This window comes from Rhynchophorus ferrugineus, unplaced genomic scaffold (genome assembly GCF_030347505.1).
Source record: "Rhynchophorus ferrugineus isolate W39M unplaced genomic scaffold, kcgeb_rfMv2 rfM10, whole genome shotgun sequence".
Taxonomy (NCBI): domain Eukaryota; kingdom Metazoa; phylum Arthropoda; class Insecta; order Coleoptera; family Curculionidae; genus Rhynchophorus; species Rhynchophorus ferrugineus.
In genome coordinates, this window is record NW_027472589.1 from 16,637,164 (window position 1) to 16,657,606 (window position 20,443).

General features: G+C 37.7%; 1 protein-coding gene across 7 annotated transcripts in view; it reads left to right on the forward strand.

Annotated features, from left to right (window-relative positions):
* The window catches only part of LOC143203428 (uncharacterized), a 242,113-nt gene that overhangs the window by 73,793 nt on the left and 147,877 nt on the right, over positions 1-20,443 (forward strand). For all 7 annotated transcript variants that reach the window (XM_076415549.1, XM_076415553.1, XM_076415552.1 and 4 more), the window contains exon 25: positions 1-20,443. This exon is cut by the window's right edge and continues 9,462 nt beyond it. In XM_076415549.1, coding sequence (XP_076271664.1) covers positions 1-20,443 — 20,443 coding nt within the window.

A 20,443-nucleotide genomic window follows, 5' to 3' on the forward strand; every position in this document is an offset into this window, starting at 1 on the left:
GTCGCTTCGGAAGTCACTCACAATATCGAACAGTTGAAAAACACGTCCGCCGTATTCAAAGACCCCTCGGAGTCCGCCATTACCTCCGAGGATGTCGCGAAAGTCCGTGTTCTCTCGCAACCCTTAGCGAAGCTTTACGACACAATCGACAACGTACAACAATCGGACGAACTTCGCCGCGAAGCTTTCGTCTCCGTTCTTGAGCCTCTCATCCAAATTGCGGAGATTTTAGAGCACGTCCCCGAAGATTTAAAAATTAAACTGTTCACCTTGCACTCGCCTCTCCAAAACGCCATCGAAATCATCAATTTGGAGCAACACAACTTCGATATTGGCCCCGAGGATCTAGCCCAGTTGAAACTGGTCGGGACCGGGGTCAGAGCCTTGGTTGATTGTATCCTCAATAAGAACGTCAACAACTTCGATCCCATTGCTCGCGAGTTGGCCGAGAAGAACTCGGCTTTGGTCAGGATTCTGGACGAAGTCGATGGAAACCATCTGAGGCTAATCGCGTTCAGTATTCGAGTGTTCACCGATTCAGTTTCCCAAGTGAGCGTGGAATTCCCCGGCCAGGGAGCTGATGTTAAGGAGGAGGCGGTCGTAGTTGCCGAGGACACGATCGCCGAGGAAGAGTTATGTTTCAAGAGCGTCGAGCCCTTGAAAGATACGGTGTTCAATTTACAGAATGTTCGCGACCTGCCCGAACAGGATATCCTCCTTATCGATTTAATGGAGGTAGTTAAAGCTTTAGAACGTCATGGCGTAGAGCTGAAGGAAGACCAAGTAGGAAGCGTTGACATCGCTCTGAACAACATCAACAGAGCCGCGCAACTTGTGATTGAAAATAACCGCGTAGATGGGCGAGAGGTCTCCGGTGACGAACTCGACGACATTCTAAACCAGCTCTCCTCAATTGATCCGTCTAAAATCCCTCAAAAAGTTATCGTCCCTGTTCAAAGAGCAGCAACAACGCTTTCAAAAATAGTCTCTGAAATTATAATTGCTAAAGAAGTCATCTTACAAATCCAAGATCTCGGTCAAATTCTCTCCATCATGAGGAATAGAGAACACACTCACGAAAAAATTCAACGTCAACTAGATATCCTTCTGCAAGTTACTAGCGCTCCAAATTTTACTAAAATCTCTTTTCAACAATCCAAAATTCATGCTATGATACTGGAAAATATCCTAAATGTCCTTAACAGTTCGTCACTGGATGAAATCCAGCCTTTCGTTGCCGAGCTAGGAGACCTCCTCGAAAAACTACCTGTGGAATTGAAGAACTCTTTAGTGGAACCTCTAGAAGCTATTGTAGATACTTTAAACAAACAGTTCGAAGATAAAGCTATCAGAGAAGCAAGTAAACTGAAGCTGGAACGAATTCGAGCTGATGTTGTCACCGTCCAGGCATTGGCGCCTGAAGGTTTAACAAGTAGCATCACTGATCTAGTTGCGAGTGTGCAAAATTCTTCTTTGAGTGAGCTAGAAATCAGAGAGGTTGATAATATACTGGAGGCTGTAGCAGACATGACACAATCAATAATTCAGAGCCCTTCAGACAACCTTAATATCAATGATGATGCCAATTTAAAAGTTAAACTGGAGAAAACCGAATTGGTACTTCAAAACGTCTCCCATTCTCCCGAATTATATGCAAAAATATCTCCACAAGTTCAAGCATTATCTTCCGCTATATCTACGATTCTCCAACCAATATCAGTGATAACGAGCAATTTGGAAGCAGCCATTGAGATAGTTAAAAGTAATCAGGTAAATCATCCTCTAGTTGGTGAACTTGAAAATCTGAAAAGTCTTGTGGCCAAACATAGATTCAGCCATGCTGAAGAGAAAACAATGATTGAGAATTTCCTTTCGAGCCTCCAAGTTACAATAGAAAATTCTCTCCAACAGAACGACGTAAACAGAATCGAACCCTTAATATCCCTCCTGGAGGTTCACAAAATATCTTTAGGACAATTACCGGATATACAGCCTAGTGTTGCGTCGCTTTGGCCATTTATCATTAGCTTTTGTGAAGATGGTGTTAAACGCAACATACTCCACACTTTTCAGAAATCTCTTAGCGACTTTAAGATGACCGGGAAGAATAAAGATGTCCCACTTAACAAGAAGGAGTTTGTTGGTGATCTTAGTATCCTGATTAACATTATTGAAGGAAATGTGGACTCTGTTAACGTTAACGAGCTAAATCCGGAAGACATTAATTATATACTCGAAATGAAACAGACTCTTGACTCAGTGAGCGACTACATCTTAAACGATATCAAAACCACTGATGTTGTTATAAAAGAAGTTTCCGAGGTTCTACAGAAGAACGAAAAGAAATCTGGTAACGACTTGGTGAAACAAATAGACATTCTGATGAATAAACTTGTTAATAATCTCAAAGACATGAAAAAACTTGAAATAGAGGAGTACAACTCAAAGATTCAAAACATCCAGATGGTTTCGGAGTCTGTCCAAAATCTGGCAAAGAGCATAGCAGCCATAAAATATCAGAACGTCAATAAAGAAAGGATTTTAGAATTGCAGAAGTCCTTCTATCCACTCCAGACCTCTATCAATGACCTTATTGAAGCTAAGCTGACTGAAAGCGACTTTAAATTCCTTGAAAATATCACTAAGATATTTGAAGACGTTAACGCTTACGTTAAAGCAAAATTAGTTACGAGAGAGTTTGCAGCACCAGTACAAAAGGAACAAATAATAATATTCCTGGATATTCTTAATCATGCTGTTAAGAGTGTGAGCGCTGACTCACCCATCAAGAAAATTACTCATCTTTTGAACACTTTAGTGGATCAATTACCGCTTGTAGCTGAAGAGCTGGAGGTGGGACACGCTGAAGAACTTAAAACAGAAATGGCTAAAGCTACTTTATTAGAACCCATGACACTGGTACAAAACGCTTTGATATCAATTGATGAGTCGCCAGAAATAACAGACTATATAACAACCTCCTTAGATGACACTAAAAACAATATTGCCAAGTATGAGGAGGGATGCAGTACCTATTTGAAAACAGATGAACAAGAAATTGTCAGTGCGTCTAGGAATTTACTGGACAAAACGACAAAAGCTTTCGTGAAAAGAGAGGTACTCGATATTGATTCGGAAATAAATGCAGTAGAAGAAAAACTCAAAGATAAACAAGGTGCTATCGTAACAGTATCAAGAAATATTATGGATATTTGTAGACGAGTGGCTAAATATCTTCAAGAAGAGCACTGCAAAACTAAAAAATTGCACGAGGAATACGAGAATATCGACGAATCCACTCCCAAAAAAGAAGAAGTGCCTAGTACATCAGACGAAAAGAAACAAGCTGTATGTGAAGGTACAGAAAAATCTGTTTCTGTATCTGAACAAATACCCCTAGAAGAACAGCCTACAACAATTGAATCATTAGATAGTCTGGAAGATGAAAATAGTAAACCTGAGGAACCATCTAAAGAACAAGACAAACTCCATGAAATAGTCCTTAATGAAGAGTCTGCTATTGCAAAAGACAAAAGACAAGATATTACCCTTGAAAAGTTATCTGAAGAATTACCTGAAAGGACCCAACATACAGAAGATGAACTAGCTAAAGAACAAGAAACACTCGATGAGTCAATTCTTAAAAAAGAAGAATCAACTGGTGTAATGCATAAGAAAGAAGATAATATTCCTGAGGCACCAGAACAACCTCTAAATGAAACTGTTGCTGTGGCCGAAGTAGTATCTGGACAAGAACAATTACCAGCGATCCAGCAGGCACACGACGAACAACAAGAACACAGTAGAAGTAGTAGCAAATCTAAAGAAGATGAACAAGTTGACATATCTCTTCAAAATAAAGAAGAATTGACCAGCTTAATAGATACAAAAGAAGATGAACATATGGGTGAAGCTGTATCACCTATCCAACAAGAATTATCGAAGATCCAGCAGGTAGACGGTACAGAACCCTTAATAGTACAAAAAGGAATAACCTTCGAGGAATCGCTTTCCAGAAAGGATGAACAAGCTGATATCCCAGAGAAAAAAGAAAATGCCACTTCTAAAGAACAAGTGCAAGTTCTGACTGCAGTTAATCCAGAATCCAAAGAGACATTGAAACAAACAGAATCTGAAGCAGTAGCTCAACAAATACAGGTCGAACACCAAGAAGAGAGCAGTATACCAACACAACAAGAAAAAATTGACGATACAGCTCAAAGAACAGAAGAATCAACTATCACAGTAGGTACTAAAAAAGAACAACGTTTTGATGAAACAATTGCAGTGCCTGAACAAGAAGTGTCAGAAATTCAGCCACTTCGGGAAGATGTTAGCAAATCTAAGGAATCGTCAAACGAACAAGAACAAGATAAAGAAGGATCTCCTAAGAGAGATTCTCTAACTGACACGGCAGACAAAAAAGAAGCTACCACACCTAGAGAACTAGAACAAGTTACTCCAAAATCCAAAGACGTACTAGTACAAGAAGAATCCGTGGCAGTAACTCAACAAATACAGGAGCAATACCAAGGAGAAAGCAGTAAACCTCAAGAGCAAGAAAACATTAGTGAAATAGGTGCAAGTACAGAAGAATCAGATAGAAAGGAAGATACTATACCTGAAAAACTGGATCAAGTTGAAGGAATACCTGTTCAAGAACAAGCTTCACTAATTCAACCGACACAACATAGGCATCCTCTTCTAATAGAGTGCGTCGAACCTGCGAATGTTCACGAACTGCGTGACATTCAGGAAGAAGGAACAGAACTTATTCAACAGCAACCTTCTACATCGCAAGCTACAGCTCAGGAGATAGTACTTAGAGAAGATCAGCCAGTTCTAGTGACATTAAATAATTTGAAATGTATGATAAATGTGATCGAGAACCAACCTTTATCTGAGGACAAAAGGACCGCCGTACAAGAATTGGAAAGATCTATATCAACTGACATGGAGACATTATCCAAAAGTTTGGAAAATATTAACAACAATGATTTAACACCTCAAGAACAAAGTGCTTTGGTGGCTACTGAAGAAACTCTTGCAGAAATCAATAGTTTGATCGCTCTACATGACAAAAACTCGACCCATATTGATGATCAACCTATAGTCTCAATCGAAAGTGTGAAGAAGATGATCGAGGACCTTAGATTGGTCGTTGTATCCACACCGAAAGATTCCAAAATCAAAGAATCTATCGAACCTCTGGAGCAGACCCTGAAAAATGTGGTTAATCTTATGGAGACAATTGGCATTGAGAAGAATTTTAAACAGAAACTAACCAATTCGGTCGATGCTCTTCAGGAAAATGTCTGCAATGTGAAAGCTAGTAAAGTTTCGAAGGAAAAAGCTGTATTTTTGGATAATATCAATGATGTATGCAATAAATTCGCCGATGCTTTGGAAAACGTGAAGGTGGAAGTTGATATCGAACAAACAAGTATTAATTTGGCCAACGAATGTATCGCTATAGCAAACGAATATGTGGATATATTTTCACAGAGGCCTTCTATTAGGAGTCCATCGAAGAGTATATCCGAATGCACCCAAGAATTTAAGGTGGCTATTCAAAGTGTCCCCAAGGATTCTAATGTAACCGCTTTGAGAGATCTAATCGAAGATCTGGCAGAGAACGTGTTGAGTCTATTAAAACCTGAAAGTCCTCCACCGTCAGCTCCTTGTAAGCCCTTACAATTTCTACAGAATTCTTTGCAAAATCTCCAAGAATCCCTATCGATATCAGACCCCGCGGCGGATAACAAAAGCAGGAAAATATTGTCGTCAGAATTACAAAGACCTGTAACAACTCTGCAGTTCATTGCCAGCACCATTCTCGAAGAAAAACGAGACAGATTGGGAGCTGATGACCTCGCTATGTTGAAGACCACCAATGAAGCCGTGCATAATCTGGTGAAAATTGCTGAAGAGATCGAATATAAAACAACTGGTGATCAGATACTGATGCTTGATGAAGCCCGTGATAGTTTGAAGAACCTACTGGCTTGTATCAACCAGGAATCTCAGATCAAAGACTTTTTAGATCCTTTCCAAGACATCTTTAAGAGCGTGGAAAAAGCTTTAGAAAAGGCCCTGTGTACTGACCAAGAAGAGAAAGCGAAAAAAGAACATGTCTTGCATGAGTTGTCGGAATCCATTCAGAAACTGGAAACGAAGATTTGTAATGTTGGCAATGAAACTGTGCAGAGTATAGTCACTGGAAGTTTGGAAAAACCTCTGAAAGCGATTTTGGAATCCATCTCTGATGCTCCCAGAGATGCAATTACCAACCAAGAAATGGAAACGATACAAAAATTAAGCGAATCCTTGGAAATCGTCAGCGACAATCTCAACGATAACCTCAGTGAAAAACTTCAAGTTTTCCACGAAAACTTATCCGACATTATATCAATTAATGAACAGGCTAAAGATCTAAAAGCGCCCGACGCACAATCTTCTTTCGTGGAGTCTATTAATGAAAGTCTCGAGGAATTGCAACAGAACATTGAGGTAACTCACTTAGCTGTATCAAAGCCCGCTACTTTAGAAGACGTTACCCCATTGAAAAACCTTAACAATTCATTGAAAGAGTTCTTGAAATTTGTGGTTGCAGCTAAACACGTTTCGGAAGGAAATATGAATTTGTTTGAGCGATTTGTAACACCTTTAGAAGATCTCCAAAGCGCTTTGAATAGTTGTCTAGACGCCAAACTAGTCGATGAGGAAGTGGTTCTACTTGAAGATATAGGAAGATGTTTGGAAAGAATTAGTGGTCATAAATATACCACCGAGGAACTGAACAATTTCGATATAAGTGATTTTGCGGAAGAGATAGATTCTTTGCAAAACAAACTTGTAACAGTTTGTATGAAGGCAGTTTTCCTGGGTAATAAAGAGAAGTCCATCATACAGAAGCTCTTGGGACCAATGGAAAATATCAGTAAAGCTATTATCGTTATGCAGAGGGAATTGTCCATGAGGATATCCTTGAAGAATACCCTAAACAATTTCGTAGCGGTTGGAAAAGATTTGCAACAGAAAATAAATACAGATCAACAACAACAAAACCTTGTCTTGATACGGGAGCCATTAAATATAATCTGTGAAGCTTTTAATAATCAAAGAAATCCAGAAAATCCCTCCGATGTTGTAGAAAACACAAAAATGCTACTGATAAATTTACTGGCGGCTGTAAAAGACACAACATCTCAAACCAATGTTGTAAATAATGAACCACTATCATCAGCATTGCATCATACCGAAAATTCAATTGCCGAACTACTTAAATCACCAACAGAAGGTATAAACATGAATCATCTTTATAATATACTGGATCCTCTGCGAGTTTTAAACGGCACACTAGAAACTTCTCACCAAGAGCAAGTATCAGATTTAATTAAAGAAACATTCGAAGTTGCTAAAGTTAATCTGAAGTCATTGGAAACGGCCGTTGTCGAGGTCCAACCCGGACCAACATCCGCGGTCATATCAGTGTTAGAATTGAGGGAACCTATGAAGGACTTGGAACATGAGATTGACGAGATAGATGATGCGAAAATCAGAGCTGAAGCTATGAAGGTAGTCCAGTTATCCTTGGAGAAAGTAGCCAAGATTATCCTATCCGTGGAGTCTACTCTCCATAAACCCGTAATAAATGCAGTGGAAAAGGCCGAATTGAAACAGGCTGTACAAGGATTCAGACACATTATTGAAATCGTCGAAGCCCAACCGGGTGAAAGATCGGTAAAAATTTTAGAACCCCTCAAAGCACTTACGGCCAAAATCGAAAATGTTCAAAACGAGCTCATGCAAGAAGTCCCTGACTCTCAAAATCTAGAGGACGGAACTCCCCGAGAAGTAGTCAGAGATTTGAGCATGTTGAGAAACAATCAGATCGAAACGTCCAAATTATGTGGCTTGATCAAAGACGTTTGCGTGCCAAATTCTAATCTGGAGAAGTTTTCCGAATTACTAGAACCTCTAGATTTTTTACAGGACTGTCAACAGAATTTGCTGAATTTGATTAGTAACGGTTTTGTAGAGGAATTGCAAGATGAAGAGAAAATGTGTTTGGGTAGTATTACCGAGGATATTAAAAACATGTTCCAAGCTCTGGACAACCTAACTTGCGATAATAACGAGCCTGCTATACTCGATGATAAGCTCAAAGCTTTGAAGAAGACATCTGAAAAAATTATCTCGTTATCTAACAGTACTGTGCAGTACATACACGAGCCTTTAAAACTTCTTATTTTGAAGATAGATAACATTTATAAAGACACAGCTGTATCAACAGCCCAAGATACGACAGAAGCCACAGCAGAACCTACATCAAAGCTCGAACAGTTGACTAGTGATCAAGAGCCAGTTGTTAAGAAGAAGAAACCAAGTCGTGGCAAACAGATTCTTGGCATAGTCGCTGAATTAAGTAAGAAACTAAACATTGACGCCGTCATCTTGGGATTGAAGCAAACCCTACCCGAGCAAAGCACCACTTTAGCTTTGGAGATCAAGGAAAGTGTAACATCTCTAAGTAGTGCATTAGATCAGATAGCTGAAAATCCGGAATTGTCCGAAATTCCGGACGAAGAACTCGATAATATCGCCGAATTGGTTGAACCACTGGAGAAAGTGTGTCTGGTAATTTCGCAAACTACCGAGCAAATATCGAAACCGGAAATATTTAATGTTCAACAGCCAGCGATTCAACAGGCTGTTAGTGTTCTTCAAGAGGCTGTTAGCAAGGTTGCGTCTATACCTTCCAGGTCTAGTATATTTTCCAATCTTCGGACACCACTCGAGAGTTTCTCGTCAACTCTGATAAATGTCATAAGGTACCTTCCAAGACGCCACCTGCCTTTAGTTGGACCAGTCCATCAGCTCTACAAAGAATTAAAGTTACTTAAAGAGAAAACAACCGATTTATCCGAATCTGAACAGAGAGCCACTGTTACTTCATTGACGCAGCTGGAAATTCCTGTTGGTATATTGCATAAAGCAGTGGTGGAACTAACGCAACTTCCTGAAGACATATCTCCAGAACAAAAAGCAAACATTGAGCTCATATCGCAGCCTCTGAAAAAATTACATGATGCAGTCGCACAAGCGAATCAAGGACTTTTACAACAAAATGCATCAGCTATCAGTAATCTATCTAGCTCTCTGGATGATGTTAGACAATCAATAGAGATGGTTAAATTTACTCCAATCAATTCACAAGATTCTGCGATATCAGATTCACTGCAAATTATTTCATCTGCTTTGGGAAATATTAAAGAAATAACTCATCCTGATCCATCAGGTGTAGCAGCTACTGGTAAGCACCCACTGAAGGTATTACACGAAGAAGTGAAAATATTCCAACAAATAGTTCACGAATTTAAACATTCGCCCAATGAGGTTGGAATTTCGCTGATTAATCTAGAACAACCTGTAAATAGTTTGGAGAAGAATATTCTTGAAATACTTAAAGATTTCAAACGTATGCAAGATATATCGGCGTCAGAAATCAGCGATATTGCTGAGCTCATCGAACCCATACAGAAACTATCTTCAATAATTGTGACACAGTTGGTCGAAAACGTAAGACCTGACTGTAGCCAACAGGTCATATCCGATATTAACTTAGCTGTTGCCAATTTGAAAGAAACAATCCAAAAAGGAATTCAAAATAAAGAATACCACCACGTCTTAAAAACAATTGAAAGTCCGTTAAATACTTTATGCGATTCATTAGTGCCATCAGAAATATATAATGTTAAAGTTGAAGATGTTAAGGTTGTGGAGCAGGCAGTAATTGAAAAATCTGTTACAACAGAGGCAAAAACACAATCTGAAGACAAAATCGTTGTAGACCAGCGTGAAGAACTTAACGAAGAAGAACAGACTACTGGTGAAGAGAAAGTTATTCTGGAGGAAGTTGCTAAAGTTGATGAAGCTAAACTGTTTGAAACGACAGATCAAAGTGAAGAACTTAAACTAGAAGAAGTTAAGACTACTGGTGAAGAGAACGTAGTACTGCAAGAAGCTGTCAAAGTTGATGAAGTTAAAATGGTTGAAACGACAAATCAAAGTGAAGAACTTAAACTAGAAAAAGGTAAGATTACTGGTGAAGATAAAGTAATACTGGAAGGGGATGTCAAAGTTGATGAAGCAAAAGTAGTTGAGACATCGTATCAGGACGAGGAATATAAAATCGAAGAAAATAAGCCTACTGATGAGCAGAAAGTAGTGTTGGAAGAAGTTGTCAAAGTTGATGAAGCTAAATTAATTGAAACAACTGACCAAAGTGAAGAACCTAAAACTAAAGAGGATAAGATTGATGTGGAGGAAGAAGTGGTAGCGGAGGAATCTGTCAAAGTTGATGAAGGTAAACCAGTTGAAACTACGGACCAGAGTGAAGAACCTAAAACAGGATCGGAAAAGGCTGCTGATGAAGACACAATAGTACTAGAGGAAGATGTCAAAGTTGATGAAGCAAAACTAGTTGAAACAAAGAATCAGAGTGAAGAGGCTAAAATAGAAGAAGACAAGCCTACTGATGAGGTGAAAGTACTGATGGAAAAAGATGTCAAAGTTGATGAAGCAAAACTAGTTGAAACCGCAGATCAGACTAGAGAACCTAAAACAGAGGAAGACAAGGCTGCTGGCGAAGAGAAAGTAGTACTGGAGGAAATTGTCAAAGTCGATGAAGCTGAACTAGTTGAAACTATGGATCAGAGTGAAGAAATAAAAACACGAGTAGACAAGGCCGCTAGTGAAGAGAAAATAGTACTAGAAGAAGATATCAAAGTTGATGAAGCAAAACTAGTTGAAACAATGGATCAGAGTGAAGAGGCTAAAATAGAAGAAGATAAGCAAACTGATGAGGGGAAAGTAGTACTGGAAGAAGATGTCAAAGTTGATGAAGTAAAACTAGTTGAAACAAAGAATCAGAGTGAAGAGGCTAAAATAGAAGAAGATAAGCAAACTGATGAGGGGAAAGTAGTACTGGAAGAAGATGTCAAAGTTGATGAAGCAAAACTAGTTGAAACAATGGATCAGAGTGAAGAGGCTAAAATAGAAGAAGATAAGCAAACTGATGAGGGGAAAGTAGTACTGGAAGAAGATGTCAAAGTTGATGAAGTAAAACTAGTTGAAACTGCAGGTCAGACTGGAGAACCCAAAATAAAAGAACATAAGCAGGGAGCTGGTGAAGAGAAGGTAGTGCTGGAAGAACCCATCAAAGTTGATGAAGCTAACGCAGTTAAAATAACGGATCAAGGTGAAGAAATTAAAACAGAAAAAGACCAGGCTGCTGGCGATGAGAAAGTAGTACTGGAGGAAATTATCAAAGTTGATGAAGCAAAACTAGCTGAAACAACGGATCAAAGTGAAGAGGCTAAAATAGAAGAAGATAAGCCAACTTATGAGGGGAAAGTAGTGCTGGAAGAAGATGTCAAAGTTGGTGAAGCAAAACTAGTTGAAACTGCAGGTCAGATTGGAGAACCTAAAACAGAGGAAGACAAAGTTGTTGGCGAAGAGAAAGTAGTACTGGAGGAAACTGTCAAAATTGATGAAGCCAAACTGGTTGAAACTACGGCTCAAAGTGGAGAACCTAAAATAGAAGAACATAAGGAGGGAGCTGGTGAAGATAAAGTAAGGCTGGAAGAACCTGTCAAAGTTGATGAAGCTAAAGCAGTTGAAATAACGGATCAAGGTGAAGAAATTAAAACAGAAGAAGACAAGGCTGCTGGTGAAGAGAAAGTAGTACTGGAGGAAGTTGTTAAAGTTGATGAAACTATACTACTTGAAACTACAGGTCAAAGTGAAGAACCTAAAATAGAAGAAGACAAGCCTGTTGGTGAAGAGAAAGAAGTACTGGAGGAAGTACTTAAAGTTGAAGAAGCTGGATTAGTAGAAACGACAGATCAAAGTGAAGATATTAAAATCGCAGAAAAGGTGGTAATGGAGGAAGCTGTCAAAGTTGATGAGGCTCAATTAGTTAAAACAATAAATCAAACTGAAGAACTTAAACTAGGAGAAGATAAGGGAGCTGGTGAAGAGAAAGTAGTGATGGAAGAAGCTGTTAAAGTTGATCAAGCTAAAGTAGTTGAAACGACACATCAAAATGAAGAAATGAAAACAGAAGAAGATAAGGCGGCTAGCGAAGATAAAGTAGCACTGGAGGAATCTGTCAAAGTTGGTGAAGCTAAATTAGTTGAAGCGACAGATCAAATTGAAGAACTTAAACTAGAAGAAAGTAAGGGGGCTGGTGAAAATGTAGTGATGGAAGAAGCTGTCAAAGTTGATGAAGCTAAAGTAGTTGAAACGACAGATCAAAATGAAGAAACTAAAACAGAAAAAGATAAGGCTGCTGGCGAAGAGAGAGTAGTACTGGAGGAATCTGTCAAAGTTGATGAAGCTAAATTAGTTGAAGCGACAGGTCAAAATGAAGAACCTAAAATAGAAGAAGATAAGGCTGTTGGTGAAGAAAAAGTAGTACTGGAGGAAATACTTAAAGTTGACGAAGCTGGATTAGGAGAAACGACAGATCAAAGTGAAGAAATTAAAATCGAAGAAAAGGTGCTAATTGAGGAAGCTGTCAAAATTGATGAGGCTAAATTAGTTGAAACAATAAATCAAATTGAAGAACTTAAACTAGGAGAAGATAAGGGAGCTGGTGAAGAGAAAGTAGTGATGGAAGAAGCTGTTAAAGCCGATGAAGCTAAAGTAGTTGAAACGACAGATCAAAATGAAGAAATGAAAACAGAAGAAGATAAGGCTGCTGGCAAAGAAAAAGTAGTAGTGGAGGAATCTGTCAAAGTTGATGAAGCTAAATTAGTTGAAGCGACAGATCAAAGTCAAGAACCTAAAATAGAAGAAGTTAAGACTGTTGCTGAAGAGAATGTAGTACTGGAAGAAATTGTTACATTTGATGAAGCTGGATTAGTTGAAACGACAAATCAATGTGAAGAACCTAAATTCGAAGAAAAGGTGGTAATGGAGGAAGCTGTCAAAGTGGATCAGGCTAAGTTAGTTGAAACAACAATTCAAATTGGAGAACTTAAACTAGAAGAAGGAAAGGGAGCTGGTGAAGAGAAAGTAGTGATGGAGGAAACTGTTAAAGTTGATGAAGCTAATGTAGTAGAAACGACAGATCAAAATGAAGAAACTAAATTAGAAGAAGATAAGGCTGTTGTCGAAGAGAAAGTAGTACTGGTGGAAGTTGTTAAAATTGATGAAACTAAACCAGTTGAAACTACGGGTCAAAGTCAAGAACCTAAAATAGAAGAAGATAAAGCTGATGTCGAAGGCAAAGTAGTACCGGAGGAAGTTGTTAAAGTTGATGAAGCTAAACTAGTTGAAACTACAGATCAACATGAAGAAACTAAAACAGAAGGAGACAAGGCTGCTGGCGATGAGAAAGCAGCACTGGAGGAAGCTGTTAAAGTTGATGAAACTAAAGTAGTTGAAACGACAGATCAAAATGAACAACCTAAAATAGAAGAAGGTAAGCTTACTGGCGAAGACAAAGTGGTAGTGGAGGAATATGTCAAAGTTGATGAAGCTACACTAGTAGAAACAACAGATCAAAATGTAGAATCTAAAATAGAGGGAGGTAGGGCAGTTGGGGAAGAAAAAGTCGTACCAGAGGTAGCTGTCATAGTTGATGAAGCTCAAAGGGTTACTAATGTAGAAGTGACTAGATGTGGAGAAGAGTCAGCACAAATTGAAACAAAAACAGTAACTGAAAAACTTGTCGATATACAAGAAGCTGCTGTCGAACAACTTCAGCAACCATTAGTAAAAATCGATGAAGTACCTTTAGACAAAAAATCTGATGAAATAATAAAAACTGCAGAATTTATAGAGTTGGAAGCAGCCCAAAACATTGAAAAATCAGTCAGCAAAGTTGACGAGGAACCAGTAGTAAAGTCTAATGAAGCAGTTTTAGTAACTCAGCAAGATAAAAAATCTAGCGACATAGAAAAGGCTTCAGAATTTATTGAAATAGAGGCGGCCAAAACCGCCGAAGAATTAGCTAAGGACGTACATAAGAAAAACATAACTAAAGGTAAACAGATTTTAGGAATAGTCGCTGAACTCAGTAAAAAGTTAAATATTGAAGCAGTTATATTAAATCAAAAATCTAAGGAACATGCCGATGAAAAGAATACATTAGCCACAGAAATTCAGAGATCAACAAATATATTTACCACTGCTCTAGAAGAGGTCATTAACAACCCAGAAGGGTCGTATTTGGCCGAAGAAGAAGATATTGAACAGTTTGCTACTATAGTCGAATCTTTGGAAAAATTGTGCATTGAGATTGCCAAAACTAATGAGCAAGTGACTGAGACCAAGGTCGAAGATGTTTACCATCCGGATGTCCAGCGGGCTGTAGTATCATTGAAAAAAGCCATTGACACATTTGTATCATGTCCTCATAAGTCGTCCCTTTCTTCAGTAGTTGATGTTCCTCTGAAAACGTTCTCCAATAGTTTGATTAGTATAGAGCAAAGATCATTAGGTCAAATATTATCAAGTAAACTTGCACACCTTGAGATTGCACCGCCATTAAAGGTCTTACAAGACAAACTGAAATCCTTGAATCGGTCAGTTCAACTTAATCCATCCGATATTAAAGCTCAAGAAATCTTAACCGCTTTGGACCTACCGAAATTGGAGGAATCTATTACATTATTAAGTACATCAATCGAGAATGTTGAACAACAATTTGTAAAAGAGTTGCCTAGTAGGTTACTTGCTTCCATGAATGAAATGATCCAACCAATAGAAAAACTATGCGCTGTTATAGTAGAAGAGAATAAAAGGCTTCAAAATATTGAAGTATCCGAACTTCCAAAGCAAGAAATACAATCTGCAGTTACAGCACTAAAAATAGCAGTTGATAAAGTCGCTCAACAACCTGTTAAATTGCCTAAAGTAACCACTTGTTTAAACTCACTCTCAGCAGAATTGAGTTATGTTGAAAGTCAATTCAAGCCTAAGTCTGATTCTGAAGGAACATCATTGAGACGAGATAAGGCTGTAGCTAGATTACTAGCCGAACCTCTAAAGCAGTTGGCAGAGGAAATAGATGCTTTGAAATATAAGGAACACTCAACAGAAGCGCTTCCACAGACAGCAGCACTCTCAATTATCAAAGCAGAAGATACAGTCAAGGCGTTGCAAGTTGCTATCGAGGATATTCTAAATATATCGGATGTTACCACAGATATTACAGAAGAGGAAAGTGAAAAACTAAACAATGTGGTGGAACCATTGGCAAAATTATCAGTTCTTATCCAATCAGAACTAACATCACCAAAACCCAAAGCGGAATTAACAAATCCAGACAACATGCATCAGGCAATTTTGCTTTTAAAAGAGTCAATACGAAAGGCCACTTTTACATCTTCAGATGCAGAATCTGTGAAAATTTTAAACCTGCCTCTAAAGAACCTCACAACCGCACTGTCGGACGTTGAACTAACCAGAGCTCAGATAGAATCAGATGGAGATTCAATTAAAAAATCTGCCTTATTGTTAATGGAACCATTACATCAGCTCATTCAAGAGGTAGAAGCTTTGAAATTGGAAAGAGGACAACTGAAATTACTTCCTCACACTACGGTACTCTCAGTGATTCAGGCTGAGCAAACTGCCAAAGATTTAGAATCTGCCCTTAAAAATGTCGTTAATGCATCTGAAACAACCGAATATGTTTCCCTTGAGGAGATTGAAAAAATAGCAGCTTTGAAACTACCACTAGATAATCTGTGTGCTGTTATAGCAGAGGCAAAATTGGCTGCTTTAACACCGGATATATCAGATGTAAAGACAGAAGAATTAAAGAATGCCGTCGTTCAACTAAAGGAATCATTGGAAAATGTCACAATATGTCTACCTAAATTACAATCTACGAAAATCCTAGAAATTCCTATAAAAAACTTCACAGCTGTATTAGAAATAGTGTCACAAGACTTAGTAGGTCCCCTAGGACCCGAAAGAAAAGACAAAGAAACTGCAAAATTACTATCTGAACCACTAAAACTTTTGGTTCAAGAAATATCCATTTTAAAATTAAAACAGGAAGAAATTCAAGCCCTCCCTCAATCTGCTGTGTTAAATGTAATTGAAGCTGAAGACGCATTGACAGCTCTTCAATTAACTGTTGATGAAATCATAAATGCAACAGAATATGTTCAAGATATCTCTGCTCAAGAAGCTGCAAGTTTAGCGAAAATTAAAGAACCACTAGAGAAATTATCTGCAGTGGTAATAGCATCTAAAGAAGCTGCATTGAAACCAGATATAGCTGAGGTAAAGAAGGAACAAATACAAAATGCTATTTCATTGTTAAAAGAAACCATCGAAACAGTAACACTGACACCTTCAGAATCCCAAATTGCTAAGGTTCTAGAAAATCCTCTAAAGGACTTAACAGCTGTTTTATCTCACGTAGAAGAATCAATATCTCAAGACGAATTAGTTGCAGAATCGCCCACAAGAAAAGATAAAGAAACTGCTAAGTTATTATCGGAACCATTAAAATTGTTGGTTCAAGAAATATCTTCTTTAAAAACAAAACAGGAGGAAATTAAAACCCTTCCACAATCTGCTGTACTAAATGTAATTGAAGCTGAAGATGCATTGGCAGTTCTTCAGGTAACTGTTGATGAAATCATATATACAACAGAATCTGTTCAAGATATCTCTGCTCAAGAAGCTGCAAGTTTAGCGAAAATTAAAGAATCACTAGAGAAATTATCTGCAGTGGTAATAGCATCTAAAGAAGCTGCATTGAAACCAGATATAGCTGAGGTAAAGAAGGAACAAATACAAAATGCTATTTCATTGTTAAAAGAAACCATCGAAACAGTAACACTGACACCTTCAGAATCCCAAATTGCTAAGGTTCTAGAAAATCCTCTAAAGGACTTAACAGCTGTTTTATCTCACGTAGAAGAATCAATATCTCAAGACGAATTAGTTGCAGAATCGCCCACAAGAAAAGATAAAGAAACTGCTAAGTTATTATCGGAACCATTAAAATTGTTGGTTCAAGAAATATCTTCTTTAAAAACAAAACAGGAGGAAATTAAAACCCTTCCACAATCTGCTGTACTAAATGTAATTGAAGCTGAAGATGCATTGGCAGCTCTTCAGGTAACTGTTGATGAAATCATATATACAACAGAATCTGTTCAAGATATCTCTGGTCAAGAAGCTGAAGGTTTAGCAAAAATTAAAGAACCACTAGAGAAATTATCTGCAGTGGTAATAGCATCTAAAGAAGCTGCATTGAAACCAGATATAGCTGAGGTAAAGAAGGAACAAATACAAAATGCTATTTCATTGTTAAAAGAAACCATCGAAACAGTAACACTGACACCTTCAGAATCCCAAATTGCTAAGGTTCTAGAAAATCCTCTAAAGGACTTAACAGCTGTTTTATCTCATGTAGAAGAATCAATATCTCAAGATGAATTAGTTGCAGAATCGCCCACAAGAAAAGATAAAGAAACTGCTAAGTTATTATCGGAACCATTAAAATTGTTGGTTCAAGAAATATCTTCTTTAAAGACAAAACAGGAGGAAATTAAAACCCTTCCACAATCTGCTGTACTAAATGTGATTGAAGCTGAAGATGCATTGGCAGCTCTTCAGGTAACTGTTGATGAAATTATAAATACAACAGAATCTGTTCAAGATATCTCTGGTCAAGAAGCTGAAGGTTTAGCAAAAATTAAAGAACCACTAGAGAAATTATCTGCAGTGGTAATAGCATCTAAAGAAGCTGCATTGAAACCAGATATAGCTGAGGTAAAGAAGGAACAAATACAAAATGCTATTTCATTGTTAAAAGAAACCATCGAAACAGTAACACTGACACCTTCAGAATCCCAAATTGCTAAGGTTCTAGAAAATCCTCTAAAGGACTTAACAGCTGTTTTATCTCACGTAGAAGAATCAATATCTCAAGACGAATTAGTTCCAGAATCGCCCATAAGAAAAGATAAAGAAACTGCTAAGTTATTATCGGAACCATTAAAATTGTTGGTTCAAGAAATATCTTCTTTAAAAACAAAACAGGAGGAAATTAAAACCCTTCCACAATCTGCTGTACTTAATGTGATTGAAGCTGAAGATGCATTGGCAGCTCTTCAGTTAACTGTCGATGAAATCTTAAATACAACAGAATCTGTTCAAGATATCTCTGGTCAAGAAGCTGAAGGTTTAGCAAAAATTAAAGAACCACTAGAAAAATTATCTGCAGTGGTAATAGCATCTAAAGAAACTGCATTAAAACCAGAGGTAGCTGAAGTAAAAAAAGAGCAAGTACGAAATGCCGTTTCATTGTTAAAAGAAACCATCGAAAGGGTAACACTGACACCTTCTGAATCCCAAATTGCTAAGGTTCTAGAAAATCCTCTAAAGAATTTAACAGCTATTTTAGCTCACGTTGAAGAATCAATATCTCATGAAGCATTATTTGCAGAAGCGCTCACAAGAAATGATAAAGAAACTGCGAAATTATTATCAGAACCATTAAAACTGTTGGTTCAAGAGCTATCCACTTTAAAAACAAAACAGGAGGAAATTAAAACCCTTCCACAATCTGCTGTACTAAATGTGATTGAAGCTGAAGATGCATTGGCAGCTCTTCAGGTAACTGTTGATGAAATCATAAATACAACAGAATCTGTTCAAGATATCTCTGCTCAAGAAGCTGCAAGTTTAGCGAAAATTAAAGAACCACTAGAGAAATTATCTGCAGTGGTAATAGCATCTAAAGACTCTGCATTAAAACCAGAAGTAGCTGAAGTGAAGAAAGAGCAAATACAAAATGCCGTTTCATTGTTAAAAGAAACCATCGAAAGAGTAACACTGACACCTTCAGAATCCCAAATTGCTAAGTTTCTAGAAAATCCTCTAAAGAACTTAACAGCTGTTTTAGCTCACGTAGAAGAATCAATATCTCATGAAGCATTAGTTGTAGAAACGCTCACAAGAAAAGATAAAGAAACTGCCAAATTAATATCGGAACCATTAAAACTGTTGGTTCAAGAGCTATCCACTTTAAAAACAAAACAGGAGGAAATTAAAACCCTTCCACAATCTGCTGTACTAAATGTGATTGAAGCTGAAGATGCATTGGCAGCTCTTCAGGTAACTGTTGATGAAATCATAAATACAACAGAATCTGTTCAAGATATCTCTGCTCAAGAAGCTGAAGGTTTAGCAAAAATTAAAGAACCACTAGAGAAATTATCTGCAGTGGTAATAGCATCTAAAGAAACTGCATTAAAACCAGAGGAAGCTGAAGTGAAAAAAGAGCAAGTACAAAATGCCGTTTCATTGTTAAAAGAAACCATCGAAAGAGTAACACTGACACCTTCAGAATCCCAAATTGCTAAGTTTCTAGAAAATCCGCTAAAGAACTTAACAGCTGTTTTAGCTCACGTAGAAGAATTAATATCTCATGAAGCATTAGTTGAAGAAGCGCTCACAAGAAAATATAAAGAAACTGCCAAATTATTATCGGAACCATTAAAACTGTTGGTTCAAGAGCTATCCACTTTAAAAACAAAACAGGAGGAAATTAAAACCCTTCCACAATCTGCTGTACTAAATGTGATTGAAGCTGAAGATACATTGGCAGTTCTTCAGGTAACTGTTGATGAAATCATAAATACAACAGAATCTGTTCAAGATATCTCTGCTCAAGAAGCTGAAGGTTTAGCAAAAATTAAAGAACCACTAGAGAAATTATCTGCAGTGGTAATAGCATCTAAAGAAACTGCATTAAAACCAGATGTAGGGGAAGTGAAAAAAGAGCAAGTACAAAATGCCGTTTCATTGTTAAAAGAAACCATCGAAAGAGTAACACTGACACCTTCTGAATCCCAAATTGCCAAGGTTCTAGAAAATCCTCTAAAGAACTTAACAGATATTTTAGCTCACGTAGAAGAATCAATATCTCATGAAGCATTAGTTGTAGAAGCGCTCACAAGAAAAGATAAAGAAACTGCCAAATTATTATCGGAACCATTAAAACTGTTGGTTCAAGAGCTATCCACTTTAAAAACAAAACAGGAGGAAATTAAAACCCTTCCACAATCTGCTGTACTAAATGTGATTGAAGCTGAAGATGCATTCGCAGCTCTTCAGGTAACTGTTGATGAAATCATAAATACAACAGAATCTGTTCAAGATATCTCTGCTCAAGAAGCTGAAGATTTAGCAAAAATTAAAGAACCACTAGAGAAATTATCTGCAGTGGTAATAGCATCTAAAGAAACTGCATTAAAACCAGAGGTAGCTGAAGTGAAAAAAGAGCAAGTACAAAATGCCGTTTCATTGTTAAAAGAAACCATCGAAAGAGTAACACTGACACCTTCTGAATCCCAAATTGCTAAGGTTCTAGAAAATCCTCTAAAGAACTTAACAGATA